Below are 12,094 nucleotides of genomic sequence, written 5' to 3'. Positions count from 1 at the left end.
TCCCCAGTGTTATGTTATCACGGAGGAGTGGGGGGAGGAAGGGAGAAGAAGTGGGCTGTACCATAGAGGGAAGTGGTACACCAAAGACAGCAATCAAGACTGTGGAGAGAATTGCAAACCCAAGAGGAAGGATGAAACATTCACACCTACCAGAAGAGGCTTGTAGATGAGAACCATGCTGCTCTTGGTGGTTGGCACCTTCAGAAACTGGAGGCTTCATGACAGTCTTTCCAGGGCTTCTGCAAGCCTGGCCTTAAGAACGAAAGGGCAGCCAGGACTCCATGTACTATTCCTGGGCCTCCTTCTGCTGAGCTGAGTGACTTTAGTGTCCTGTATGTTTCCCTGAGCATAAAGAGTCCAGCATTGAGTGCGCAGAAGGACCCAGCAGAGCAACTCAGAAACATTTATAGGTTCTACTTTTTGGAGATTTACTATGGGCCAGGCACTGGCCAAGCTGTCACATACACATGACACTAACCCTACAATAACCCTGAGCAGGAATGTAATTATTCACCTGGGGCAATGAGGATCACAGAGCAGAATTCACTATATCCAGGCTTCATAGCTGTTAAGTGGCAGTACCAAGATGTGAACTGTGATTCATCTGATTCTAAAATCCATTTTATTTCCACTGTTTTGCCTCCAGGACAAATATAAAATGTGACCACAATGAGAGAAAATGTTGACCACTAGGGGCCATGCCACACACAAAGACCCATCTTATTAGGCTGAAATCAGAAAAGGGGTTTGGGTCAGTCTGTCCTAGAACAAGAAGGAAACAGAAAAGAAATAAAGATTTCGGTATGTTTGCTTGGACTGACAATAGAAAAGGAAAAAAGTTCAGGAAGAATCAAGTTTGGAAGACCCAGATAAAGAATGTTCCTCTAGTGTAAAAATGAGATTGGATATACCTAGCAATGAGCTTATCCATGTTAAGGATAAAATGTGTAATGTAAGCACATGGGTGTTCCCCAAGCATCCATAGGGAATTTCTTGCATCCATGTAAATCCTTGCCTTGTTGGGAAGCTGCTGTTGACCTGCAGGTGACCACCTGAAGTTTACAAAGACCAGGAATACAGTAATGCATTGAGTGAGATAAGTAGGGACAATTAGGGTGGTTGAATCAAGGTCTTTATCCATGGTCAGCTCAACCATGCTGACCCATCTGCTCACCCCCAGCCCCACCTGGCTACCTGCCTCTGCCCTGAGAAAGAAGAATGAAGAGTAAAAGGAGAGAGCCAGGTCTCCTGCATGTTGTAGAAGTGTGGGATAGGAGGGGTCAGAGCAACATCTTGGAGTACTTCAGAGTCACTAAATAAAGTACAATGTCATCCTGCCTCATCACCCCCCCACCACCACCACCTACACACACACAAACTGTACTTCTCGCTTCCATCCCTTCTGTCCTCTTCCTAGTGCAAATCTTTCTTCAAATGTTCTGATCTCCATCAAGACCTCCATCCCCAACTCTAAGGTTCTGTGATCCCCACATATGCTAGTATCTCTCGCAATCTCTCCTTGTTGATGGAGTTTTATGTCCATGCATCAAGCACCTTTCTTTAAGGGAAGGAGGATGTGCCTTATGTTCCCCAGAAACTAAAGATTTTGTTACTCATGGAATTTCCATTCAACTAAATTGACTAGTCATCTGCTATGTGTCAGGGCAGACAGAACTGAATGAATCCCTAGATCTTCCCTCAAAGAGTTCTTAGTCTAGTGATGATGTTTACAGTGACAGAAATAACTATGCCATGAGATGAAATAAGCTAAGTGTCACATCAGAGGTAGAAACAAAATGTCAGAGAGTCCAAAGGATGGATAAGGCCATCCCTTGGCTGTAAATGAATGGTTTCCAATCAAGTCTAAACCCCACTGTGCACTGGGGCACCCGGGTGACTCAGTTGTTAAGAGTCCAACTTTGGCTCAGGTCACAATCTCAAGGTTTGTGGGTTCGAGCCCACATCAGGCTCACTGCTGTCAGCCTGTCAGTGCAGAGCCGGAACCTGCTTCAGATTCCGTGTCTCCCTCTGGCTCTGCCCTCCACTACTCATGCTCTGTCTCTTTCTGTCTCTCAGAATTAAATAAACATCAGAAAAATTTTAAACCCCACTGTGCACTAAGAAGGAGCCCCTGACATGGAGTCCTCTGTCTAAATGAGTGGGGCATGCTGATCTTCAAGCTGTGGAAGGATTATGAAGGTGTCTTCTCTGGAACAGCAGGAGAATGGTAATAGATAAGGAGGGGTAATCAGTCTGCATTGAGCCACACAATGAATTTGACTGTTGACTTTTGCTTCTTAGCCTTGGTTTGATATTTGGCTCCTGAAAGTAAAATGTTTTGTTCATGAAGGTCTCAACAATAATGCTGTGTTCATACCCAGCGAAATTCCACACCAAAAGTACAAAGGCTTGTGTCAATATGTTTAGCTGAATCAATGGCCTCTGGGGCTTATACATTGAGGCTATTTCTAAGTAATAGTCAATAGGGAATGAGAAAAAATCCCTCTTGAATACACAACAAAGAGAAGTGCTCATCTTCTTTCGATAACCTTTCCTGACCTCTCTTACAACTGAATCCCGTATTTCCTTCAGTGTTCCTTCAGAACTACCTCCATCATGTCACCTATAACATATCTAATTTGGTTGTCTCCCTCACTAAAAAGGGAGCTCCTTGATGCAGAGACCATGTTATGCTTATCTCTGTATACACAGTAGGTGTTCAATAAACACTTGCTTAGTAAGTGTTCAGAGGCAGCCCAAACTACCAGTTTTAGTGGGAGGGGATGTGACAAGTAACATGGACTCAGCATGTGAACTGCATTTAGCTAAATGAAGTAAGAAGGAACTGGGAATTCTGAAAAACTGTATCCAAAATGTGATTCCCCATTCTTGATGGGGTGTAATTCTCTTCTTTCTTCTGTGCTCAACCCACATACGCAGTAGTTTTACCATAAAGGATACTACTCTAGGACTCAACTCTTTCCAACTCAGGGTTGTGAGAAGGGGCAGCAGGAGTTAACCATGGTTCCAGGAGCTCCATATACATTCTGTGGGCTACCCCCTTGCTCCTAAATGGGGAAGCCCTACACTTCCTCTCACTCATGGTAACCTAGTGGTTTCTCCTTCTATACCCTTGAATGGCACTGTGCTAATAATTCCATTTGGGGCACTTTCACATCTGTTTTGTCATTTTGTCCTCCCAGCCTCCCCAGGCCACAAGCAAGACCACTAGCCACAGTAGTAATATGACTTTGCAAAGGTCCTGATGCTTTTGATTTTCCCCAGCATATCCACATCCATGGTTTTATTTGATCCCAGTCTGTTTTGTCATTGTACAGATTAGGAATACAAACCCAGAAAAATTAAAAGATTTAATCAAGGCCATACAGGATGTGTGTCAAGATCCAAAGTTTTCCAATTCTTGATCCAGAGATAACCAAACTTCCTTTGCAGGTGTGACCCTCTGAGATCACACTTGTAGGAAGTCTCAGAAGGTACCAGACTCTCAGAAGAGATTACAAAGCTGCTGATGAGCAGGAAACAGAAGAAGTCAATCCCAACATTCTGTGCCCCTCTAGAAGGAAAGTACTGAGATGCATGAGCACTGGAGATACCTTTGGGTGTCAGGGCCAAGAGTACAAGCCACGAGGATGTGGAATGTCTGAAACTCGAGAAGTTCTTGTGAGTGAATATTGAGACTGGAAAGCCAAGGTGAGCTGGATGGTCACTTTGCCAAGATAACAACCCAATACGGGTAAATCCTTCAGTATTGCCAATATGGTAGCCAAGTCACTTGGGGGAAATGGAGCAGAAACTGTATTGTAGATTGAAGAAACAAGTACAAAGTTATCCAGAGTGCAGGGTTCAGGATGGAATCTGTAGGACAGGAAGCTGGTTGAAACAGTTCATCAAGGACAGTCACACTCCACACTATAACCCAGCAGCCTCACTCCTCTTAAAGAGGAAATGGGCCTTCATCACCCACCATAGCCTGCTCTTTGCTGTCAAGGGTGAAGGTCAGTGACTTTAGAGGATGTTAAATTCCTGAGAAAAAGTTAAAACCTCACCAGTGTCTGGAAAACTTTTAGTATTCCTTAGAAAGCATCTTTCTTCCTTCAAATAGTGCTTATATACCTGTTTCAAGCTCTTTTTAGTTTGGTCACAAAGAATATCCAACAAGAGAAGAAAATAATTCAATAAAACTGTATTGAATACCAACTATATTACGGACACTGTTTCAGGCATTGGGAATACATGCTTCGGACAGTGGTGGTAAAATGTCAAAAAAAGCAATGCCTGAGTTTTGTTTTGTTTTTAATTTAAATTGGTTTGCTCTTTTTTAATAGGAAATATACATAGTCACTAAGAATATAAGAAGGCATAAATAAGAAAATTGAAAGTACCCAGCATTCTGAACATGATTTTGTATTTTACTATTATTACTTAATATTCTTTCTTGAACTAATATATCTGATTTTTGTTACTCTATATTCTTTTTTTTTTAGAAAGAGAGCTGCAGCAGGAGAGAGGGGGAGAGAGAGAGAGGGAGAGAGAGAGAGAGAGAGAGAGAGAGAGAGAGAGAGAATCTTAAGAAGGCCTCATGCCCAGAGTAGAGCCCAATGTGGGGCTTGATCCCATAACCCTGTGATCATGACCTGAGCTGAAATTAGGAGTCAGATGGTCAACCAAGGCCACCCAGGCACCCCACTTTTATTCTTCCATGTTATTAAAAACACAAAAGTTATTCAAAATTAGCATGCATGATATTTCATTGCATGTATATACCAAAATTTTATTAACATTTTTATAATTGACCATTCTGTTACTTAGGTCAGCCCATTCAGGTGGTTCTAACTTTTCTCTATTATAAATCTAGCTGAGATCTGAAGGATGATTACCCAGGCAAAGAGTGTAGGGCGGGGGTTCATCAGGCAAAGAACAAGAGACCTGTGCTTTTTTTTTATTATATGAAATAGATTAACTAAAATATTTCAGAGAATGATAATAGTAACTAACACATAACACATGAGTCAGTCATATTCTAAGTCTTTCAGGGGTCCTCTGAAATAGATACTATTATTATCCCCTTTCATACACGAAGCACAGAGAGGTAAGTAACCTACAGAAGAACACACAGATAATACATGTCAGATTTAGAAATGATACCAAGGAGGTCTGCCTCCAGAGCATAAGGGAAATGTGCTTATTATAAATTTACCTTAAAAGCTTAAAAACCAAAGTTCTGTTATTATGATGTAAAATGTCTTTCAGTTTTACATTCTGCATGTCTATGAACAGTGGAATCCATGGGTTCCTCTTTTCCTTATCAAATCAAGGGAATTAATTAAATAGTGGCTTTCCTTATTTGCTGTAACTGTTAATCTCCACAGCTGCGATGGGATGTACCCATACTTACAGGATTTCACTCTGTCCTGTGACTTCCCAGGACAAGGTGACACCTCATTCATAGAAAGCAGAGGAGAGGCCTGCACTTTTAAGGAATTGCATGCAGTTCAGAGGGTGGAGCCTAAGTTTTCAGGAAATCTGAAGGTGGCAAGACACAGACCAAAGAGGGAGGCAGGGGTCAGGTCACAGAGGAGAAGCTTCTGTTTCATGCTGGAAATAATGCAGTGTATTTGAAGTACTTTCAACAGAGATACATAGAGACGATTTGAGCTTTAGGAAAATCACTTCAGATGCCACATGATGGGACAGATTAAAGAGAGGCAAAACTGGAAGAAAAAACAGTTGACAGGACACTCTTGCAGCTGTCATGGCAAGAAATGATGAGGGCCTGACCTAAGACAGTGGCAGTAGGAACAGTGAGAAGCAGATATACTTCATTTCCAATATAAGAGTTAGTGATTGAACAGATGCAAATGGGGAGGAGGGAGGAGGCAAAGGTGATTCCCAGGTTTCCGGCTTGGAAGTTCAGGAGGTGAGGATACTTTTTACTGAGTGGACAATATAGAAGGGGGAGTAGAGGGATGGGGATGGATCAAATCCAATACCAAGAGGTATGCCTTGATCTACTGTACACACAAAATGGCCAGAAAAAAATGACAAGAAGATCTCAAGACCGCAAAGGGTCTGGCTGCAGAAACAAGGGGCTACATCAATGAGACGTCTCTCTGGGATGCTAGAAGGGGTCCCCGGGGATATAGCTTCTGCCTACATGAAAGGTGGGGCCACACCTGAAAAAAGGGAGCCAAGACTGGGTCAAACAATTCATCTTACCAGTGAACCCACCCATGGAGCCCCTGCTGCCGAAGAGAGCAAGCTGAGACTGATGCCCAGGGAAGCAGAGCCACAGAGCCAGAAACTGGAAGGAAACCAATGCAGCAGGGCCAGGGCATGGGAAGCAGTGAGGAGGTAAGCAGAACAGGACATGGCAGTGATGTTACAGAACATGAATTGTTCAGCCAGGATTCCCTGTACCTTTGGCTGGGAAGCTCTGCTGAACTGGGGTAGGGCCTCCAAGAGACTAGAATGAGCCAGAAATCTAGGACACAAGGTAAGCCCCTCCAGATTAAAGGATCCACCATGCTGACTGCTAGCTACTTTCTGTCCCCACCATCTCAGAAATTTTGGGTGTTCCACCAACGATCAATACCTCCACACCATGACATTTCCGATTATTTCCTTCCTTTAGTATTTCAACCCCATAGTGGGACTTTGGACATAGCACACACTGTCAGTCAAATCTTTCATTCACCAAATTATTCATTTATTCACCAAATATTTATTAAACTCCAGTATGTGTCAGGCATTGTGGTTATCGTTGGAGATACCTTGCTAAATAACAGTGAAATATAAAACTGACCAATTCCATCTGTGTGATCTCAGGAAAGTCATTTCACCTGGAGACATCAAATTACCCCCTAGGAAATTTCTAAGACCCTTTCAACAAATTCAACCATCCAAAGGCCCCCTTATATTATTTGTTCAACATATGCGTATTAAGCACATACTTTGTATACAAGTATATTATTTTCCAATCCAGTAAAGGCACATATGACGAATGGTTATTTTCTGATTTGGGGGTTGATATGGAAAATCTTACAAATATATCAACACTAAGAGAAAATTTTGTATTCAGTAAAGTACCTCTATTAAAAAGAACAAAAATATAAGGAATAGACAGATAATTCATCATGTTATAATTATCATGGGCTAACATTTGGTTTAAATTAACCAACAAGATGTGACATGAATTCGGTTTAAAATTAGCAGGACATGGTCTAAATGTTTGGAGAGAAAATTACATAAATAAGTATAATGCAATGGGGTGAGTGCTATAATTATAGAGGTGGATAGTAAGGCCCGTTATCAGGAAAGTGGTTGATTCAGCAGTTTCCATTTCCTTTTTCTGGCCCTCCCAACTCATAGAATCCAATGCTCAGAAACTGAATCACAAGTTTGAAGGGGGTTCCCCAAGAAGTGAATGGAGGAGTGCAATTCAGGGTTTCGACTGAGGACTGGGGTAGATGGGGTGGGGTGAGGCAGAGGCACTGTCTGTGGTCTAGAGTTTCCAATGAGACAAGTGATAGACTCCTTTTTTGGAATTGACAGTAACAAGTGAAGGCACTTAGAAGCTGAAGCCCCGGGGAAACCTGCCATTGTCCTTGATCTTGCCTTTGCCTTTCTCAGGACGAGCATTAGCAATAGTAGCGATAGGATAAAAAGAGAGACCATGTGTTTTAAGAACAGGAACTTTACAGACACAGGAAGGACAGAATTCCTATGATGTGATCTTGCTTTGCTTATATCCTCTTTCCCCCCTGTTCTAGTCCCTTTTGGGGGATTTCAAAGCCCTCCTGGTTTGACCCCAGTTTAGCTTCATTGTCCATATTTGCTCCACCACACAGCAGCTACACTGAACCACTCTTCCCTCTGAACCAGCAAGCCCACACCTGTGACTGCACTAGCTGGCTTCTATTGCCACCTCATTCATATATGTTTAAATCCTGTGCACCTTTAAAGACCCAAGCAAAGTTCCATCTCTTCTGTGAAGCCTTCATAACTCCCTCCTCCCAGCGCTCTCTCTCTCTCTCTAAAAAAAAATTACTTTAATTAAAAAAATAACAATATTTCTCATTATAAAATTTGAATTACGTTTATTAATTATAATAAAATAATAAAAGATAGAAAAAATATAGAGATCTGGTTGAGAAAGTCGACCCTTTCACATGACTAACATTATGAATTGGAAAGAATAAGAAAGCTGTTTGAATTTGACATTATTTATGTAAATATCACACAGATTCCTTAAAATAGTTCAGAGATATGGAAATCAAGACTTCACTTTAACAAAGGCCATTGGACAGAAACTTTAGTGTATCAAAATTTTCTTTGAAATTAGACGATCGATAACAACTTACTTTCCAAATGGTGATGTTGTAAATGTTTTAAAACAAAATGTGGGGGCGCCTGGGTGGCGCAGTCGGTTGGGTGTCCGACTTCAGCCAGGTCACGATCTCGCGGTCCGTGAGTTCGAGCCCCGCGTCAGGCTCTGGGCTGATGGCTCAGAGACTGGAGCCTGTTTCCGATTCTGTGTCTCCCTCTCTCTCTGCCCCTCCCCCGTTCATGCTCTGTCTCTCTCTGTCCCAAAAATAAATAAACGTTGAAAAAAAAAAAAATTAAAAAAAAAATGTGTTCATAAATTGGTAGGCTGACCAAGAAGGTAATACACTCATTCTTTTTAAAAGAAATGAAAAAAAATTCCAGAAAAAGGGGAAAACAAAAAAAAATTAATCACCTATGGACCATAGACACAAATATAACTACTATTGATACTTTGGGGCATTTATTCTCAATCTTTTTATTTTTTCCATGCCTAGTGTTTACATATATAACATATATATATATATAGTTAAAATATTTGTCATATACGTGTGGATATACATATATACATATATTTGCATAACTCTTCATCTTGTACAATTTTTCTGATGTTATATTTACGTTATTTCACTTCATTCAGCTTAAGGACTTAATAAGAAAACAATCTAGCTTTTACTTTATCATTCCCTAATAGAGGAAAATTTAGGTTTTCTTCTTTTAGAATCATAAATGATGCTTAGCCAGATATCTTTATGTTTCAAAATGCCTCCGTGTTTGGGTTTGGTTTTTTTTAGAACTCTTTCTAGAAATACATTTTCTAGGTTACAGGGTCTAAATTTTTTTAGGCTCCTGACATATTAACACCCACATCTAATATAGCTTTCTGATCCTCTTCTAGTGTTAACCCAGTGCCTCTAGTCACTCAGTGACTGATGACTTTGCAGGCGTTGGAGAAAGACCTCATGCTTCCTAGTTCCCTAGCGAGAATTCCTCAATTCAGTTCCCTGCATCCAAGAGAGACAGGTGCCTCCCTCTGCCGCACCGTGCAGTTAGAGCAGCTGAGGAAGCACAGAAGTTTCAACTGTGTGGGAAAGATAGGGTTGGAGAGTTCACATATAGATCAGTTCTTATGGGAAGGGACCTGCTAAGAATAGCTTGGGTCAACACACAGCCCTCTCCTCCTGCTCATGGTTGTTGGGGGGTGAGAGGAACCATTTCCTCACAAGAAACCAGAACAGGTCATGAGTTGCAGGCTGAAACTTATAGCTCAGAGAAGCTATTCTTGGATATCCTGAACCCCTGTGGTCTCCCGGGACCCTGACTTGTGCAACACTCAGCGTGACAACACCACTGTGCTTAAAAATTTCCCTCTCCACCCCCGGATTCCATTTCCCCTTTCAACAGGGCTGCCTATAAAGAACGGGGGAGATGGCTTCACCCTCCAGAAGGACGCAGGCAGCAGTGAGCACCCAGGTCCATCTCTGCAGACAAACAAGCCACACCCCATCCTCTACTAAGCATCATGAAGGTCCCCGGGGCTTCCCTCGCCATCCTCCTCTGCACCATGGCCCTCTGCAGTCAGGTCTTCTCTGCACCATGTAAGTCTGTGTTGCTGCTACAGCTGTCCCCATTCTTGGTCCTCACAGTGGGACTACATCTATTTCTGTCTTGTGACCTTAAGAGCCCCCAAGAGAAAATAGAGAACTTCTCAAAGGGCTACCAAACATCATGCCTTTCTCTTCAAGACTTTTATTTTCATCTTCATTAAAGGGGTCTTAGCTGTGGGGTAGGGGAGTTCCAGTTCCATTTTACAGATGGCAAAATAGGGACCTAGACAAATAAGTTTGCAAGAGGCAAGATCCAATCTGGTGACCTCCCAGGGTGGGGGTCATTCTTCCCTTCATTCACCCTAGGTCCCCCTGGAGTTCTGTCCCTTGGACATCATATGAGAGATGTCCAAAGTTTCTCTTTAGCTGGGGGATAACTTCTTGAACCAGGCAAAATTTCTGGAGGGAGATGAGATAAGAGGGCAGTCTGTTTGGATGTCTGGATCACATCGAGAAACAGAGCCCACAACAAAGAGTCAAGGAGAAAGAAGGATACAGACAGAAACCAGGACAGAGGCAGGAGTATTTCTAGGCAAAGATGCCTAGTGCCTTCCAGTGACCCTGTCCCCCAGCCCACACCCTGAGCAAAGCTGTTTTCCTCCGATCTCAAGGGATCCAATCTCAGATCTCACTTTCCCTTCGGAACCGTGATCCAGGCTTGTTCTCTCTCTTCCCCCACAGTTGGAGCTGACACCCCAACTGCCTGCTGCTTCTCCTATGTCTCCAAGCAGATTCCACGCAAGTTCATAGCCGACTATTTTGAGACCAGCAGCCAATGCTCCAAGCCAGGGGTTATGTAAGTGCCAGTCCTCCTGCCCACCTCTGGGGGGACAGGGAGGGTCTGGAGTAGGGGCAGCACCCAAGGGCATAGACTGGCCAGAGGTGCCATCCTGGAATGGCTCAGCCCTCTGCAGCCAATAAGTATGTAGGACCCAGGTCTCAGGAGTGTGACTTGCCCCTGAGGGGCTTGCAAAGTCAGGGAGGGTTGATCCAGCCCAGAAGGAAGGGAGGGGAAAAAGGAGGTGGTCATTGGAATCCCCTGGGGGTGGGGGTGCTGAGTCAGTGAGAGAAGATCTCTGGACTAAGATAGGCAGAGGGTTCCTGAGAAAGTGGTCATGCCCTGAGCTGCCCAGGACAGAGAGTGGGATGAGGGACCACACTGGGCCCAAGATTCTCCTGCTGGATCCCTCAGTATATAATCCTTCTATCCCCCTCCACAGCTTTCAAACCAGAAGAGGCCGGCAGGTCTGTGCTGACCCCAGTGAAGCCTGGGTCCAGGAATATGTGACTGACTTGGAGCTGAGTGCCTGAATGGCCTGGAAGCTTTGAGAACCCAGTGAAACTCAGTTGGCTGACCAGGGAGCAGAGGTCCAAGCCTTGGAAACACTGCTGTAACCTCCACATCTAACTCTCATGTGGCCTGGTTGTTGCCAAACAGCCACACTCTGGAACTCTTTTAACTTAAATTTCAACTTATTTATATTATTTAATTTTTATTATTTATTTTCAATGTCATACTCTGTTTGGGACTGTTTTCTCTGAGAGATCCCAAGATATCTTCAGCATCCCCCCTTCGGTGACTGTCATAGTTTATTCTAGGCAGAAGTGGCACCAAAGCCACCAGACTGACATATGTGTATTGTTCAGGGATGTGTTCAGCCTGGAGAAATAATAAAGATGGTCTTTGGAAAGAAAACTGACATTGAATTTGGTTTGGTTTATCTGGGAAGTTGGAATCACTGGTCAAAAGACAAAAACGAGGCAGATGTGAAATGAAGGGAAATTGGAAAAGATGGAAGGGGAGTGAGCACAGAGATACTCTGCTTTACACTGGAGCCACATCTCCAGATTGTTAGAATTAAGAATGTTTCCTAAATCAAATCATAATATACATACTACAGAAAAATTCATTATGGCAATAGATATTATGGCAAAAGTATTCATAGTGCATAATGCATAGAAATCAAGGTTTTTAAAAAAAGTTTTTTAGAATTTATTTATTTATTTATTTTTGAGAGACAGAGAGACAGAGAGAGAGAGAGATGGAGAGAGTGAATCCCAAGCAGGCTCTGTGCTATTAGCACAGAGCCCGATGCAGAGCTCAATGTCACTGTGAGATCATGACAGGAGCCAAAATCAAGAGT

The 12,094-nt window shown here is 42.8% G+C and overlaps 1 protein-coding gene across 1 annotated transcript; it reads left to right on the top strand.

Moving 5' to 3' along the window:
• Positions 1 to 9,752: 9,752 nt before the first annotated feature.
• On the top strand, positions 9,753 to 11,646 carry LOC125152170 (C-C motif chemokine 3). Its single transcript, XM_047834011.1, has 3 exons — positions 9,753 to 9,941; positions 10,632 to 10,746; positions 11,171 to 11,646. The coding sequence occupies exons 1-3, from the start codon at positions 9,866 to 9,868 to the stop codon at positions 11,259 to 11,261; spliced, it is 282 nt and encodes a 93-aa protein (XP_047689967.1). The 5' UTR covers positions 9,753 to 9,865; the 3' UTR covers positions 11,262 to 11,646.
• Positions 11,647 to 12,094: the final 448 nt, after the last annotated feature.

Source organism: Prionailurus viverrinus, chromosome E1, assembly GCF_022837055.1.
Source record: "Prionailurus viverrinus isolate Anna chromosome E1, UM_Priviv_1.0, whole genome shotgun sequence".
NCBI classification, from domain to species: Eukaryota; Metazoa; Chordata; class Mammalia; order Carnivora; family Felidae; genus Prionailurus; species Prionailurus viverrinus.
Note: the sequence above shows the minus strand (reverse complement) of the source record. Positions and strands in the feature narration are given on the sequence as shown.

Excerpts from the sequence above, each read along its gene's own strand:
- LOC125152170 (XM_047834011.1), top strand. The coding sequence starts at position 9,866 with ATGAAGGTCCCCGGGGCTTCCCTCGCCATCCTCCTCTGCACCATGGCC. Across the intron at positions 9,942-10,631 it reads TCAGGTCTTCTCTGCACCAT|TTGGAGCTGACACCCCAACT; the intron begins GTAAGTCTGTGT and ends CTTCCCCCACAG. Across the intron at positions 10,747-11,170 it reads TGCTCCAAGCCAGGGGTTAT|CTTTCAAACCAGAAGAGGCC; the intron begins GTAAGTGCCAGT and ends CCCCCTCCACAG.